General features: G+C 47.7%; 1 protein-coding gene across 2 annotated transcripts; it reads right to left on the bottom strand.

Annotated features, from left to right (window-relative positions):
• Positions 1–1,037: 1,037 nt before the first annotated feature.
• On the bottom strand, positions 1,038–17,617 carry LOC128764379 (NACHT, LRR and PYD domains-containing protein 3-like). Of its 2 annotated transcripts, XM_053874510.1 has the most exons (14): positions 17,360–17,617; positions 16,193–16,268; positions 15,964–16,104; positions 13,977–14,037; positions 13,656–13,842; positions 10,568–12,386; positions 9,223–9,399; positions 8,245–8,421; positions 7,267–7,443; positions 5,881–6,057; positions 4,903–5,079; positions 4,631–4,804; positions 4,244–4,291; positions 1,038–3,860 (listed from the first exon to the last, which is right to left on the bottom strand). In XM_053874510.1, the coding sequence occupies exons 1-13, from the start codon at positions 17,394–17,396 to the stop codon at positions 4,261–4,263; spliced, it is 3,411 nt and encodes a 1,136-aa protein (XP_053730485.1). In that variant the 5' UTR covers positions 17,397–17,617; the 3' UTR covers positions 1,038–3,860; positions 4,244–4,260. The 2 variants fall into 2 exon arrangements, with proteins under 2 accessions (XP_053730485.1, XP_053731368.1); XM_053875393.1 differs by lacking the exons at positions 1,038–3,860; positions 4,244–4,291; positions 4,631–4,804; positions 4,903–5,079 and having other exon boundaries at positions 5,914–6,431.
• Positions 17,618–17,951: the final 334 nt, after the last annotated feature.

Raw genomic sequence — 17,951 nt, 5'->3', positions numbered from 1 at the left:
GATGGCAGAATGTATTTTTCATTCAGGCCGCTGTAGTCCACACACAGCCGTAGTTTCTGAGTATTCTTCTTCGGTACCACCACCACGCCGGCACACCACTCAGTCGGCTTCTCCACACAAGTGATGACACCAAGTTTCTCCATGCGCTGGAGCTCTTCTTTTACTTTTTCCACCAGTGGTAGAGGAATTCTCCTGGGAGCCTTCAGGGAGAATGGGACAGCGTTTGGTTTTAGTTTTATGTGGTATGCATAACATGGGGTAGGTTGCTTTCTGTCGTTCATTTTGTGGTTTGCTCTTGTACATTCTGAACTCACATCAGTCTGCATCACACTGCCTGCCTCGTTCCTCAGTGTGTTTTGCTGCTTTCGAATCTCCTCAGACCGTCTTGCCATGTTGAAGGCTTTTTCAAGGTCCAAATCTTTCTCCATCTGCCTGCGTTCTGACAGTCTTGTCAGCTGGTCCTACTACGATCCTGTCTCTCATCAGTTCATCATGCAGTGGTCCATAATTGTGTGTGAGGCAATCACAAGAGCATCAACAGTCGCATTTGCCTCTTGTTTGCGCATATTAAATGGTGCACGTTCAGAGACAATGTTCTTTTTGACGATGAAGAAATTTTGGGATCCCTCTTTCACTTTGGTGTATTCCGACTGATCGTCCTCACTTAACTTCAGTCCTCTCAAAACACCGTCTGCCTCGTCTCCCATACAATAAATCCAAGTATTCACCTGGTTCTGCTCTGAACTGATGACAGATTGCTTGCCTGGCAAAATCTCTCGTGCGGTTTGGAAAAGTCAAAGGGTTCCGGTGGCTGGATGCTAAGCGTAGCACTGGGCGCACTAGCCATCATGCTCGCTCCGAGCCGGCTCCGCTCGTCTTCGCCGTCACTCTCCACTCAGCTCCTACCTTTTCCTTCTTCCATGGTCGACCGTTTGTCATTCACTTTTCAGCAGCACAGCACTTCTGACACCATGTTGTGTTCTTTAATATTCCGGACAATAGTGTGAGTCGACACTGTGAGCTTACGTGATAAAAACTTTATTGACAACATCGCTTCACCTCACGTGACTTGAACAGTCACGTCTCATTGGTCCAGATCACTGTCACCACAGACAGTTCACGGACAAAAACATTGTCTCCGAGGAGATGGTCAGAGCCTCGTGCTCTTGAACTCAGCTCTGCCTTACATACTAGGTATAGAGCCGGGTGATCGGATACATTTTTGCCAGTTCCGAGCGCCCCATCCGCTTGATTTAAAAGCAGGATTTTACCATCTCTACTGTTACAGCAACGTCGTCAGACCGCAACAAGTAGGGGACGTATATGCACTGCTTTGAAGAACAGTAGAAATCAAGGGTAGTTACAATGTGGAAAACCACATTGACAATAGTCAGATTCAAATTCAATCAGATCTGAACAAACCGGTCAATTTCACCTTTGGAAAGGTGGTGGGGACTCTACACTGTAGACCACTTACTTGAGAGGAGACTATATAATCCTTGTGTCAACGTCTGGAAATGCATTCATCATGGAACACCAGAGAGATAAGCCGCCTCTGCAGACCGAGTCCTAAACAGACACGCTGCTTCATGTAGGCTTCAGAGACGAGCCGCACAGATTTGTACAATATCATGACAAACAGGTGGGAGGAGATCTGCCGGGTTTCTACGGTGCTCCGGTGTTGGACGAACGAGGCATCGGTTCCCTCTTGTCAAAAATGTTTCGTTCTGTGTCACCTCTGTTGATGAGAGGTAAAGCGATAACGAAAACCCCGTCTCACCCTTGTTCCAGTCTCTATTTAATGTGCTGACGGCATCGAGAAAACAGTTGCAGACGTGACGGTTGAAGATTCGTTGAGATCACATGAGCTTGATCCAACCACAGAAATGAACACCAGTCCAGTGAAAATGGCGCCCTCTGATGGGGATATACAAAACCTGACGTCAATACAAAACTAACTTGATGAGATTCATGTCTCAAGAGCTAAAGGGGCCGACAGAAGATCCAGGGCCAAGTGGATAGAAGAAGGTGAAAAACAGTACAGCATGTTTTTGTCGCCTAGAAAAAGAAGACATGGACAACGACGGTGTGAGGTGGAGCTCAGCGGTGGATCCAAATACAGAACGGATCCGCTTCTATAAAGTTCACAACCTTTATTCAACATGCAGCTCCAGACAGAATAATCCAAGCCAAGGGTGTGGTGTTAGCTTGTATATTGAAGTGGGCCTCGGGTGCATGTTTGGTGTGACACTATGGGATGTGCCAGGGAAGAACAATAAATGACTCGCACCACTTAAAACCCACTGCTTATAACCACGCGACACACAACATGGTGTCAGAAGGTGGGTAGCGGGAAAAGAAAAGCAACTATGAGAGCTGAGAGTTTCAAGACGCCAGCGAGAGAGGAGACGACGCGGCTGCAACCTCCACAGCTAGTGGCTAATGCTAACGCTCCTCGCAGCGCTACATTCTCCATCCAACCTCCTGAAGCGTCGGACCAGTCTTGCGTGGAAAGTCCCCTGCTCATACCAAAAACACAATGCTCAGCCAGAGACGTCACATGTGGACAGAGAGGCCCTGACAGTACAGTATGTCCATCTAACAAAGCGGTACATGAGGGAGAGACAGAGCGTCATGAGAACACTCCCTAGTTCCGAGGCTCAGTAGACGCAGGCTTAAATCCATGGTTTGTGGATGTGAGCGCGAGAAACCATGAAGTCCGGTTCAAGATGGACCAGGAGCCAGTGTCTCGGTGATCCAGCCCACGTCTACCATGCCATTACAGAGAGCGACACACAGTTAGTCAAACCCCACAGAACACTATTTGGCCCTGGTCTCTCTCTGTTCTAAGCAGGTACAGAGAGTCTAGATGTAAAGGAGAGCAGGTGATGCAGGAACATGTTGATGTTGTCACTGACTTAAAGGCAGCCTTGTGAAGCAGAGCAGCTGGTGTTAAGCTGAAACTGCTCTACAGAGCAGACAGCACAGACAAAGAGAGAGAGAGAAAAGAGATGTGAGCCACACTTTGGATTCTGTCCAAACTATTTGACTCCGATCCAGAAAGATAACCAGGACACTATTCGTGCGAGGAGCCCATCTAATGCTGCCGTGCCCCACTTCCCCCCCACAGCCAGACTAATGTCCTCCACAGTGCAGGGGAAAGTGGCAGGGATTTTACTCCGGTGTTTGCAGAGAGAGACAAGATCATACCACGATGGAGGGAAATCTGCCGCTGCATCAACCTCCAGCTTCTCCTCAAGAGTTGGGGTTCAACCCATGGCATTAGGTGCAGCTGCCAATTGACTGTCAAGGAGAACAAAACAACCAGGAACAGGAAGCAGCGGGTAAAAACAAAGGCTTAGTGGGAGGAGCCAGTCTCACTTTGTGTCATGGTCAGACAGGAGTCAGTATCTGGATGGTCGGAACCCCAGGTCTGTTTTGTGAAACTGCTCTTCAACTGAATGCTGAGCACCTGTATGATCAGAGGTGAGGTGGAGGAGGAGGAGGGCAAAACATCTCTTCCAGCATGGAACAATATATTTCACTTCCTGAAGTTCAGCCTCCTGAAGTGTCCACATCACACTGGTGTATCAGGGTTCAACTCATGAAAATGTTCTGATCTCTCCAGGATGACGGAGTGGCTGCTGAGACTCTGAGTCAGTCTTGACAAATGACAGAGAAGAAGGTCAAAGTTCATCCCCACTGCTGCTCTGGGAGAGACTTGTGAGCTCCTGATGATAATTTCTCTCTGATGGTGACAGACTCTCTGTCCAGCAGCATCAGAGCAGCTCAGACTCCAGGAAGAAGCTTGTGTCCAAACTCAGACTCCTCTTCTTTCCCTCCGTCTCTTGTGAGAGTCACTGCCATAGAAACAGAAGAAGACAGGTGTGGTGAGGATGGTGGAAGAACACTGAGATCTTCTCCAATGAGAAGGTGATGATCTTCCAAACTCATGTGACTCTGGAGTCAAAGACCGTAGAGAGCGAATGACTCCATATTTGATGATGAATAAAGTCAACAGTGCTGCTTCTAGATCTGCACGGAGGCTCCTCACGAGCTGCTGCTGGACAACCAGCTTCTGCTGGACACCATGTTGGTGAGCAGTGTTCTGGCCAGTGACCTGGACTTGATGAAGACAAGTTCCAGCAGCAGATTCAAGGCTCACATGATCCACCAACATCACAGCTGCTCCGCTAGAAGCTGACAGAGTCCAGCAGTTCTCATGGATCAATCAAACACTCACACTTCTTCAGGTCAGATCTATAACCACCGTGGTCCACAGTCGTCCAGTCTGGAGGAAGAAAGAGAGAGAAGGATGAGAGCAGATCCATGTGACTTCAGATGTTTCAGGACTATTATCTCCTGCTGCTAAGTGGACGGCTCTTTCATGACTGTGTTGACGACAACAAAGATGGATCTCTAAACAGCTGCTCAGTCTCTACTGTCTCCTTGGTGCTTCCACTGGTGTCCAGCAGGAGAACATGTCATGTGTTTGGATTCATGTGCTCAGTTCAGATGAAGAGTCTGACCAGCCTCACACACCCACATCCTCTCTGTCTGCTCCTGGATCACATGTTCAGTCTGAAGCTCTTTGGAGCTCAGTCAGTCACTTCTGCTGCTCTGTCCATACCTGAGAGTCTCCAGCCTCCAGTTTGGACTCTCCAGTCCAGCAGACAGCAGCTCCAGTCCTGGTCCTTCTGGATGATTGTGGCACAAGTTCAGCTCTCTCAGGTGGGAGGGGTTAGAGGTCAGAGCTGAGGCCAGAGAAGCACAGCCTCTCTCTGAGATCCTACACCCTCTCAGACTGTAATGAAGGTGAAACAGTGTTTTAGAAAACCATGAGAGCAGAACAACCGTCCAGTGGTGGAGCAGAACTGATGAGAGGAGATGATGTGTTCTGACCTGAGAGTCTCCAGGTGACAGTGTGGACTCTTCAGTCCAGCAGACAGCAGCTCCACTCCTGCATCCTTCAGGTCTTCGTTGAAGCTCAGGTCCAGTTGTGTCAGACTAGAGGACGGAGAGCTGAGGACTGAGGACAGAAGGGAACCACTTCTCTCTGACAGTCCACACCAGCTCAGGCTGTGAAAGAGACGAGTGTCATCAACAAGTGAGACTTTTTCAATCCTCTATTGTGACAAGACTTTAAAGACTTGATGTGAGGAGCCACTGAACTCTTTCCATTCAGAAGATCATCATCACATTATTGTTGGAATATTTGAAGCACTTTTACATCAGTCAGGATCAACTTGATTAAACATGTCTGAAACACTGCGACTGTTGTGAGGCCACAGTGTTTTTGGCTCCTATTATTAGTCAAAAGAGCAACAAGAGGAAAGAAACATGGCGATGATGATGACAAAACATTTCAAAGTCAAACTCAGTGGACCCAACAGAGAAAAGAGCTCTGATGAAAAACCGTGTGATTCTGCTCCAATATCATGAACATGAGCTGCAGAGATGATGATTCTATTGGAGCAGATGAACATTGTCCTCAATATCTTCAATATCAAACCATAAATCCACTGGAGGAATGTGTGAAGCAGAAATGGAGACTTGAGAGAAACAAAGTCAAACTGTAGTGAAGTAGAAAACACCTGGACAAGAAGAGAAAAGCAAGTGTTTTCTCAGCAACATGACAAACATCAGTCACTATGATGGACAAGAAATAGCCACTAAACAGTCCATGTTGTTTCAGAAAGACTTCAGAAAAGTGGATCATTTCTTTGGAAACTGAATCAGAAAATGAGAAGAAAAAGAGGAAGTGAATTTCTGAGCCAAAGATGAAGTGAAATCTAGAAATGGAGCTGTAACATCAGAAGAATCACTAAAGTGTCTCTAAATGTGCTTCCAGATCAATAAATATTGATCAACATGTCTGACCTGAGAGTCTCCAGGTGGCAGTGTGGACTCTTCAGTCCAGCAGACAGCAGCTCCACTCCTGCATCCTTCAGGTTGATGTTGATACTCAGGTGCAGTTGTGTCAGACTAGAGGACGGAGAGCTGAGGACTGAGGACAGAAGGGAACCACTTCTCTCTGACAGTCCACAGCAGCTCAGTCTGTGAAAGAGACGAGTGTCATCAACAAGTGAGATCATTGTGGTAGAAATGTAGGAGCTTCTACTGATGAATCTTCCTCTTCTTGATGATCACACTTGAAACTAACTGCTAGACAGGACAACAGTCATGAAGGTGCTCAGGTCATCACCTGGGGCCTCATTTCCGAAAACGTGCGCAAGACTGAAGCATGGAGGATGAACAAATGACTACAGAAGCAGGAATCCAGGCACATTGCTTCTCTACATCCCAAACCACGTGGGATTGAGCGCAGATGTTGGGCTCTCCAGATGTTGGGCTCTCCAGATGTTGGGCTCTCCAGATGTTGGGCTCTCCAGATGTTGGGCTCTCCAGATGTTGGGTTCCCCAGCGCCTCCCTTCATTTAAACACGCAGGTCACATGTCCTTGAGTTTCTGCTCTTTCACAAGCAGAAACTCCAAACAGTCGATAGAAATATCATTTCATCGAAGGCGAAACAACTGGCTGCGCCATGACAATGTCACTTGGAGCCTCATCTGGCTCTGCGCTGGAGTGAAGCACCGTGACTGAAACACCTGACCATTGAACACCACTGCTGACACGCTGTGTTCAACAATAGACGGAGCGCCACCCGCTGGTGAGTCTGATTCTCAAACCTGGAGTTTTTCTTTTTCTTTTCTCTCCGCTGCCTGTAGTCAGTTCCAACCACAGAGGTGCTGAGAATGTGTGGATGGTGTGTTGAAGCTGCTCATTGTGTTTGTGCATCACATTTCAGCTGCATGTTGATGGAATGAACATGTTTCCCCTCGTGACTCGCCAGTTGTGACGTCAGTGGTGGACAATGACTCAAAGGAGCTGAAGGTCAGCAACACACACACACACACACACACACACACACACACACACACACACACACACACACACACACACACACACACACACACACACACACACACACACACACACACACACACACACACACACACACACACACACACGAGTTGATGATGATCTATTCATTCAGTTGCTCTTTGATCAGAGAATCATCCTCTGGTCCTCTCAACCTCACACCATGTTCTGTTTGATTCCAACTCTGCTGACTCAGCACAACACAGCTCACTGGAGTGTTGGAGCAAAGTTGAAGCAAGAAAACTGAGACTCTCTGAAGCTGCAGTCTCCACCTCTGACTTTCACATTTCACCTGTGAAGCTGGACAGATGATGTGTTCTGACCTGAGAGTCTCCAGGTGACAGTGTGGACTCTTCAGTCCAGCAGACAGCAGCTCCACTCCTGCATCCATCAGGACCCTGTTGTTGCTCAGGTCCAGTTGTGTCAGACTAGAGGACGGAGAGCTGAGGACTGAGGACAGAAGGGAACCACTTCTCTCTGACAGTCCACAGCAGCTCAGGCTGTGAAAGAGACGAGTGTCATCAACAAGTGAGACTTTTTCAATCCTCTATTGTGACAAGACTTGAAAGACTTGATGTGAGGAGCCACTGAACTCTTTCCATTCAGAAGATCATCTTCACATTATTGTTGGAATATTTGAAGCACTTTTATATCAGTCAGGATCAACTTGATCAAACATGTCTGAAACACTGCGACTGTTGTGAGGCCACAGTGTTTTTGGCTCCTATTATTGGTCAAAAGAGCAACAAGAGGAAAGAAACATGGAGATGATGATGACAAAACATTTCAAAGTCAAACTCAGTGGACCCAACAGAGAAAAGAGCTCTGATGAAAAACAGTGTGATTCTGCTCCAATATCATGAACATGAGCTGCAGAGATGATGATTCTATTGGAGCAGATGAACATTGTCCTCAATATCTTCAATATCAAACCATAAATCCACTGGAGGAATGTGTGAAGCAGAAATGGAGACTTGAGAGAAACAACGTCAAACTGTAGTGAAGTAGAAAACACCTGGACAAGAAGAGAAAACCAAGTGTTTTCTCAGCAACATGACAAACATCAGTCACTATGATGGACAAGAAATAGCCACTAAACAGTCCGTGTTGTTCCAGAAAGACTTCAGAAAAGTGGATCATTTCCTTGGAAACTGGATCAGAAAATGAGCAGAAAAAGAGGAAGTGAATTTCTGAGCCAAAGATGAAGTGGAATCTAGAAATGGAACTGTAACATTAGAAGAATCACTAAAGAGTCTCTGAACGTGTTTCCAGATCAATAAATATTGATCAACATGTCTGACCTGAGAGTCTCCAGGTGACAGTGTGGACTCTTCAGTCCAGCAGACAGCAGCTTCACTCCTGCATCCTTCAGGTTGATGTTCTTACTCAGGTCCAGTTGTGTCAGACTAGAGGACGGAGAGCTGAGGACTGAGGACAGAAGGGAACCACTTCTCTCTGAGAGTCCACAGCAGCTCAGGCTGTGAAAGAGACGAGTGTCATCAACAAGTGAGACTTTTTCAATCCTCTATTGTGACAAGACTTGAAAGACTTGATGTGAGGAGCCACTGAACTCTTTCCATTCAGAAGATCATCATCACATTATTGTTGGAATATTTGAAGCACTTTTATATCAGTCAGGATCAACTTGATCAAACATGTCTGAAACACTGCGACTGTTGTGAGGCCACAGTGTTTTTGGCTCCTGTTATTGGTCAACAGAGCAACAAGAGAAAAGAAACATGGAGATGATGATGACAAAACATTTCAAAGTCAAACTCAGTGGACACAACAGAGAAAAGAGCTCAGATGAAAAACAGTGTGATTCTGCTCCAATATCATGAACATGAGCTGCAGAGATGATGATTCTATTGGAGCAGATGAACATTGTCCTCAATATCTTCAATATCAAACCATAAATCCACTGGAGGAATGTGTGAAGCAGAAATGGAGACTTGAGAGAAACAAAGTCAAACTGTAGTGAAGTAGAAAACACCTGGACAAGAAGAGAAAACCAAGTGTTTTCTCAGCAACATGACAAACATCAGTCACTATGATGGACAAGAAATAGCCACTAAACAGTCCATGTTGTTTCAGAAAGACTTCAGAAAAGTGGATCATTTCTTTTGAAACTGAATCAGAAAATGAGCAGAAAAAGAGGAAGTGAATTTATGAGCCAAAGATGAAGTGAAATCTAGAAATGGAACTGTAACATTAGAAGAATCACTAAAGTGTCTCTGAACGTGTTTCCAGATCAATAAATATTGATCAACATGTCTGACCTGAGAGTCTCCAGGTGACAGTGTGGACTCTTCAGTCCAGCAGACAGCAGCTCCACTCCTGCATCCTCCAGGTCTCTGTTCTGACTCAGGTCCAGTTGTGTCAGACTAGAGGACGGAGAGCTGAGGACTGAGGACAGAAGGGAACCACTTCTCTCTGACAGTCCACAGCTGCTCAGTCTGAATAAAATGAAGAAGGAAATCAAACGTTCATGTCCAGTTCACATTAGGGCTGTAACCAGATCAGATTTGTGCTTGACGATTATCGCGGGCAAAACAGGTCACACTAACGATATTATCACGACATGGATCAAAATGTGAAGAACGATTCTGCAGTCACTGAAATCCATCTGTGACTTGATGCTGTGTGTTTCCTCTCCAGTTGCCAAAGGAAAGAACAGCCTCTCCACTCCACTGCTGTCATCACTGAGGTTTCCAAATGAAGACCTGACTGGAACACTTCCTTTCCCTGCTCATACAACTCACTCTCTCTGCTGTCCAAAATCTTCAGGCTGCTGAAGGCCAAGCTTGGATTTCCCCCCTTTCCAAGGTCCATGAGCTCAGCATTGTTTTGGAGTGGAACACAGTGTCTCCTAGTGAGGACTGTCAGAGTCTCAGTCTCTTCCCTGCGCCTCATGACTCTCTGGGAGCTCATTGTTGTTTCAAACTGCTGCAGGACTCGGAGCCAGATTTGGAGCCAGACGGAACGTCGGTGGAATTGAATGTTTTAACTCAACCAACGGTGGGAACCTGGAGGAGCCATAGAACTGCTACGAAGCTTTGGGTTGAAACAGAGCGACTCCGGTCTGGAGTTTTAGAGCAGCGCTGCTCTGTGACTCCTGATCCAAACACTGTCCATCAATGGCTTCCCTGACTGTCTGACACAAGTTGTGGGAGGATGAAGAACTGAGGTGGTAGATGGTATTTTAGCGCTGAACATCTGCCTCTCTGTCATTCAAAAGCACCTTCACTCCCCGCTCTGTGCTGATGAGCACGAGTGGTGTTCAGAAGCTGAGCGTGGATGAGGACATCAAACTTTGAGGAGAGGATGGAGGCTCACGACGGCAGGCGCCGTGCTTGTTGTCATCCATCAGGATCTCTGTCTAATCGACACGCGCAAACTCATCACTGGCACAATGGCGGCACCAGTTCCCACGGTTGCACGACGCCAGGAGTCAGCGCTTCACTTTCCTGTTCCGCATGTCGGCTTCAGTCGGAGATGGAGCCGTTTACAAGACATTGAAAATTCATTTTTTAATATCGCGATGATCGTCAACAGCAGTATAATGCAACAGCCCTAGTTCACATCATCAGAGGTGTTTCAGGTTTCAGTGTTTGATCCACTTACAGAACTTTCTTTGAAGCTTGGACCATCGGCAGCAGCCTCTCAAGAGCCTCCTCTGAAAGAATGTAATTCAGGCCATAGTTGATCAGATTATAGTCTGGAGCAAAGTATTTCCTCCGGTCAAACACGTCCAGATCTTCCTCTGAGGACAGTAAGATGAAGGCCAGGGTGGACCATTGAGCTGGAGACAGTTGACCTGTGGAGACACGTCCTGATCTCATCTGCTGCTGGACCTCCTCCACTAGAGAAGTGTCCTTCACTTCACTCAGACAGTGGAACAGATTGATGATTCTCTCTGGAGACACTTTCTCACTTATCTTCTCCTTGATGAGCTCTGCTGTGTCCTGATGGGTCCAGGAGCTACTTCCTGTCTGTGTCAACAAACCTGGAAGGAGCCTCTGGCTGGTCTGCAGAGAAAGACCCAGAAGGAAGCGCAGGAACAGGTCCAGATGTCCATTTGGACTTTCTACAGCTTCATTTATTGCTGTCTGGTAGAATGGTTTGATGTGATGCTTGTTTCCTATTGTTTGCAGTGGATGGAGCAAGTTGACTCCAGAGTTGAAGAACTTCAGGTGGACGTGAAGAGCAGCCAGAAACTCCTGGAGACTCAGGTGGATGAAGCAGAAGACCTTCTCCTGGTACAGTCCTCTCTCCTCTCTGAAGATCTGTGTGAAGACTCCTGAGTAAAGTGCAGCAGCTGTGATGTCGATGCCACACTCTGTGAGGTCTGATTCATAGAAGATCAAGTTTCCTCTCTGCAGCTGCTCAAAAGCCAGTTTTCCCAGAGACTCCATCATCTTCCTGCTCTCAGGATCCCAAACTGGGTCGGTCCCAGCTCCTCCATGGTACTTGAGCTTCTTGACTTTGGCCTGAACCACCAGGAAGTGGATGTACATCTCAGTCAGGGTCTTGGGCAGCTCTCCGGTCTCTCTGCTCTTCAACATGTCCTCCAGAACTGTGGCAGTGATCCAGCAGAAGATGGGGATGTGACACATGATGTAGAGGCTTCGTGAGCTCCTGATGTGAGACATGACCGTGGTCTGGTCCTCATCTCGGAACCTCTTCCTGAAGTATTCCTCCTTCTGGAGGTCAGTGAACCCTCTGACCTCGGTCACCATGTCCACACACTCAGGAGGGATCTGATTGGCTGCTGCAGGTCGTGTGGTGATCCAGAGCTGAGCTGAGGGAAGCAGCTTCCCCCTGATGAGGTTGGTCAGCAGGACGTCTACTGAGGTGGACTCTGTAGCTGCTGTCAGGACCCGACTGTTGAAGTCCAGAGGGAGTCGACACTCGTCCAGACCGTCCAAGATGAACAGAACCTGGACTCCTTCAAAGCTGCTGAGTCCTGAGTCTTTGGTTTCAGGAAAGAAGAGATGAACAAGTTCCACCAAACTCAACTGCTTCTCTTTCAGCAGGTTCAGCTCTCTGAAGGTGAAAGGAAACACCAGCTGGAAGTTCTGGTGGGCTTTGTCTTCAGCCCAGTCCAGAGTCAGCTTCTGTGTCAGGAGGGTCTTCCCAATGCCAGCCACGCCCTTCGTCAGCAGGCTCCTGATTGGTGGCTCTGTGTCAGGTGAGGCTTTAAAGAGGTCTTCTGGTCTGATGGTGGTTCCTGGTCTGGTCTGCTTCCTGGTTGCTGCTTCGATCTGTCGGACCTCGTGCTCCTGGTTGACCTGCTCTGTGCCCCCCTCAGTGATGTAGAGCTCTGTGTAGATCTGATTCAGAGGGGCAGAGTTTCCTGCTCTAGCGACCCCCTCAGACACACTGTGGAACTTCTTCTGCAGGCTCCTCTTCAGTCGCCCTGCACTCACTCCAGCGCCACTTCCTGAATGAAGAGAGAAGTCACATGATCAGAGGAGTCAAGATGACAGTGACACATGCAGAATCGGCATTTCTTGGCTCTGTCAAGGATTTCAGGAACATTTGGCATGACTCATCTGAAGAACAGCTCAGTGCACATCAATGAGGAGTTTCTGGGGAGTGAGGAAGAGGAGAGCTGAGCTACTGCCTGCGATGAAGGAGGCACAAGCAAGAGGAGATGATGGCATCATCAGCTCCGACCGCCTTTGACTGTGAGGCCAAGGAGAAGTGACTGAGCAGTGTGGAGACCCCCAAATCCAAAGTTGAGCTCCAGGTTGATGTGACCTGTCAAAAGCCTGGTGCCATAAAAGGCTTGAGGATGACTCACATTGATGTGAACAGTAGGAGAAATACACTTGGTGACATTAGTAGTTGGATTCATGGAGAAATGATGAAGACACTTGCTGTCTCAGAAACACATTTAGACCTTTCAGTCACATGTGTGGAGGCACATCAGGCCCAAACACATCCCCATCATGGTGAGAACTGATGGGGATGTTTTGGGGGGGAGTCGTCTTCCAGTCAGGGTCAGGTATATTCTCAAACACCTCATGAGGAGAGAAAGAATGGTGGCAGTGTAGCGGCTGAGAAAAGGCCCTGCTAGGTTTCTATCAAACATTCGCCCCCAAATTCTCAAGTTATGAAAAGAAACAGCAGTTGTTTCAATGAATGGTTTGTGAGCTCTTGACAGCTGCACTATCCATTATTAGCCAGCAGATGGTGCTGATGCGCAAATGTCATCTCCCTTGTCATGTGACACATTTCCAATGTCTTCGAGGAGAGAGTGGAGTCAACATCCATTCACTCAAGGGAAGCTTTCTTTCAAAATCACAGCTGCAGAAGCTGCGAAGCCTTTGCAGCGACAGCTGAGGAGGAAGGACCAGTGGAATCACCTGGATCCATCACCCCAGTTATAGTCTGTGATGACATGAATCCTCTGTTTTTCTCTGACTTGGCTTCATTGCCTTGACTTGGTTTCAGTCATGTGTTGCTCCATGTGTCACGTTGTGTCATGTAGTGTGATGTGTGTTTGTTGAGGAGCCCTGGAAGGGGAGCAGCTACTTTGGTGGCAGCTAATGTGGATCCTCAGAAGAAAAGAAGTCATTCTAGAAGGTGAAGCTGGAGGAAGATCTTCAGCTTCAGATGCTGGTTCTTCTACTTCAGACGGACTCATAGATCTGATGCACACCTGTCCTTCATCTTCATCATGTTGGAGGTGTTTGAATGTTCTTACTGCTCCACAGACGCTGGGCCAGATCCTCCTCCTCCATGTTCCTCAGGAGGTGAACTGTGATCTTCAGGAATTCTTCTCTGATGCTCCTCCACTGCTCCTCTTCCTCAGTCTCAGTTGGTTCTGGCTCATCTGGACCCAGAAGCCTCCAGACTCTGCTCACATAGCTGAGGAACTTCTGCTCCAGTCGCTGGAACAGAATCAGAACAGAAGAAAGTCAGATGATGGAGGATCATCTCCAGAAGGTTTGATGTTGTGTCCAGCTGAAGAGACTCAACCGAAGGAACATCTCAGATGAAAACCTTGACTTGTTCATGTTCATACCTGCCGTGCAGAGTCCGGATGTTTCTGACCACTGAGAAGCTCTGAGCTCTGATGGTCCTCTCTGAGGAGAAGAGATGAAGTCAGTCAGGCAATAAGCTCTCGTCATGTTGAAGTTTCTGAACATCAGTGTGGAGACAATCGAATTAGGGGATTCCTCCCAAACCTTCAGACCAGACCATCATAAGAAAAACATGAAAGTAAAAAAAAACAGTTGCTGATCACGACTTCAACAGTGTGACGGCCGAGGGGAAGAAGCTGTTCCTGTGACGGGAGGTTCTGGTCTGGATGGACCGTAGCCTCCTGCCAGAGGGAAGAGGAACAAACAGTCCATGTCCAGGGTGAGAAGGGTCCAAGGCTCTGATCCCACCTGCACATCTCTGGGTCCTGGAGACATACAGGTCCTGAAGAGGTGGCAGGCTGCAACCATCACCTTCTCAGCAGAACGTATGATGCGCTGCAGTCGGCTCTTGTCCCTGGAGGTGGCACTGTTGTACCAGACAGTGATAGAGGAGGTGAGGATGGACTGGATGATGGCCGTGTAGAACTCCACCAGCTACTTCGGTGGCAGTCGTAGTTTTCGTAGCTGCCTCAGGAAGAACATTCTCTGCTGGACCTTCCTGATGAGGGACCTGATGGTTGGTCCTCAGTGATGGTGGTTCCCAGGAAGCAGAAGGAGTCCACAATAGGAATGGGTGAACCAGCCAACATGAGAGGGGACAGAGGAGCTGTGACTCTCCTGAAGTCCATGACCATCTCCACTGTCTTCTGGGCGTTGAGCTCCAGGTTGTTGTGGCTGCACCAGGACACCAGCCGCTCCACCTCCCTCCTGTAAGCCGACTCATCTCCATCTGAGATGAGTCACAGACTGTGAATGAGATCCGGACTATTTGCAGGCCATGACACTTGACCTTCTGTGTCTTTCTTCAAGTGATGTTTTCACAGTTTTTGCTCTGTGGCCAGATGCACCATCATCCTTTCAATTGATGTCTATGTAAACTGGTGGATATATTGAAGATTGAATCAAAGGAAATGTTCATGTTTTCTTCAGCCACTTGTCTTTGTAAATCTTATTGGAACGGCACCAAACAAAAGTTCCAGCATCATCACCCTGCCCAATGCAGATTTGTGATTCATCACTGAATATGACTTTCATCCAGTCGTCCACAGTCCAAGATTGCTTTTCCTGAACCCATTTTTTTTATGTTTACGTGTTCATGACGGTTTTCGTTAGTTTTTCTGGATGTACATCCCATTTCCTTGAGGCAATTTCTCACCGTTGAGTCCCAGACGTCGACTCCAGTTTCCTCCCATTTGTTCCTCCTTTGTTTTGCGGAGCATCTTCTGTTTTCAAGACATATTGCCTGAGCTTGATAACTCTGTCCTTTGTTTCAGTTGACATCTCCCATCTTGGAGCCACGATTCATGTCAATCCACTTGGTGCAACAGCTTTCAAACTTGACATCAACACAAACCAAAGTGTGGCTGTTCAAGTTTCAAGCCATGAGACCATGTTATGCTGATACTGATGTGGTATAAACCCAAGTTTGCTGCTTCACTGCTTCACTGGTTCCTTCTGCCCCTGACTCCAAAATATATTTGAGGACGTTCATTTTTAAATTGCAGGTGAAAAATCTTCAACAATGTGAAATGTAATTCTTGCTCAACTCCTAGAATGCTTTTACTTTGTGACTTCAAATTTATAGTGATGCAAACTGACAAAATTTATCAGCATCTGTGACCCGTGACAACAAGGTCCATTTTACCCTCTTATACAACTGTGAACCCACCAACGATTGAGGGTCAGAATTGTGGCTGTGTCGCCCCCTGCTGGTGTGGTGAGTCACTACATTGTAGAGTGGACAGAAGTGATTGAAATGTGTGCAGGTGAGGACGTGGTCACTTTCCTGGTCAAGAGGAGACACATCTCTGTTTTCATGAGTCCCTGTGTCCGTGTGGACCTGAGAGTCTCACACTTGGACCTTCTCACCTTGGAGCTGAAGACGCCGCTCCTCCACTGAAGTCAATCCCTCTCCACATCGAGTCATCACTCTTCAGAGACACACAGCTGGGTCCAGGTCCAGGTGCAGGTCCAGGTCCAGGTCCAGCTGGTTCTGGCTGCAGCGCAGATCTACAACACAGAAGGTGCAGTGAGGATGAAGATGGAGGAGAGATTGGAGCTCTGACCTGGAGGACAGTCTTGGAGGTTCTTATCTCACCTCTGAGCTTTGGTCCCAGGTCCTTTAGAGGGGGGGTCTCCCTCCTCTCTGCCCCGAGTCTCAGCAGAGGCGTCACCTTCACACAAACACAACAGGTCTCATGAGATTCTCTTCCATCTTTTCTTCCCTGGTGGAAGTGATTCCATCCCTCTGTTCTCCCACCAGAGCAAAGACGCCCAGGTGTCTCTCTCTCTCCCCAGAACCCTCCTCACTTCTGAGGTTTGCACTTTGAACCCAACATGAAGATTCCACTTCAGCAGGAGACTTTCATGAAGCTTCTGGAGCTTGTGATCTTCATGATGGACCAGTGCAGCGAACCTTTCCATCAGAATCCACTGATCCAACTGTCTCTATTGACCTCACCACTGTTCCATCTGTCACTTGATCAGAGTTTCAGCTTCAAGATCACGTGACTCACACAATCTCCATCAGCCTCTTATACTTGATGTGGGAGACTGTGTCTCCACCTCCAGAGTTTTCTGCTCAGGATGTGAAGGAAAACAGATTTCCAGTGCAACAACCTTCAACATGTGTCAGAATGTTGAAGAAACAAGTGACTCAGTTGATCACAACAGACGACGTCTGTGGGACCAAATCTGAGGTGCAGCCTTTCAAAAGTCTGATATCTATTGTGTTCAGGAACCAAAGCCAAATCAATATTGTCTATTGAACCACCTCTAACTCTCCTTCTGTTTCCACATGTCTGTGCTCATGGTGTTTTCTTTCACATCTAGAGAGACACACGTTTGAGGAGGTCAGATCAGGACACCGTCATAGAGCAGGAGCTTCTCTGGAAATGACTTGTCGCCCAGTGCAGTGGAATATTGGAGGGAAAAGACACCATTCAATGGCGCCATTCAACCCTGCATGTTCATGTTTGCTGCCTTAGTTCACAATGTTCCACTGCACTGGCCCACGAGTCATTTCCAAGGGAGAGAAGCCACTTGGATGCTCAGTTTTCTGACCAACTCAAATGGACTTTTCCACACCAAGAGATTTGGCCACAAGATGGCGCCATCGTCGGCTGTTGATTTGGGTCACGTCACAGTTTCCTGATCAATCTTCCTCAGAGAAACACTCCAGTCAACAAGTGCGTCTTTACTCGGATCCTCGAATGTCAAAGGTGACGTCAGACTCATGAGGCTCAAGTCAAACCAAGTCACTGACCTGTGAGCGAGGCTCCTCTCCTCAGTCTCGGGTCCATGTCGGAGCTCAGTTGTTCCGGTCCAAAGTTGTGAACTCAGATTGTGTTCGATGTCAGTGTGTTGATCCACAGCAGTGAGTCCCGTGTGTGTGTGTGTGTGTGTGTGTGTTCCACCAGCGCCTGGATGATCGGAGCTGGAGAGACTGGAAATATTGGAGTGAAAAACAGCCTTCAGATCAGACGGGAATCGGACCCTCTGGTTCAGCGCGTCTCTTACTTTCACTTTCGCCCCCCTCCCCCACCCACTCGTCACCCGGAAACAGCAGCCCCACTGTGGGAGTAACGTATTTTCCGGACTACAGAGCGCACCGGAATATTAGCCGCACCCACCAAATCTAAGAAGGAAAATGGATTTTGTTCATACATAAGCCGCACCGCTCTATAAGCCGCGGGTGCACCGTTGCTGTCTGCGCCACAGAAAATGCATGAGGATCACTTCTAGCGATCCTCTCGTACTAGTTTTGAAAACGGGGTCCAGTGTCGAGACTGACTCATGAAACAATCTTGCCAATGTTCTGAACTCCAGTCATGAACTCCTCACATCTTATTTACATT

Source organism: Synchiropus splendidus, chromosome 1, assembly GCF_027744825.2.
Source record: "Synchiropus splendidus isolate RoL2022-P1 chromosome 1, RoL_Sspl_1.0, whole genome shotgun sequence".
Classification (NCBI taxonomy): Eukaryota; Metazoa; Chordata; class Actinopteri; order Syngnathiformes; family Callionymidae; genus Synchiropus; species Synchiropus splendidus.
The sequence above is the reverse complement of the archived record's forward strand: the minus strand, read 5'-3'. Positions and strand labels throughout refer to the sequence as shown.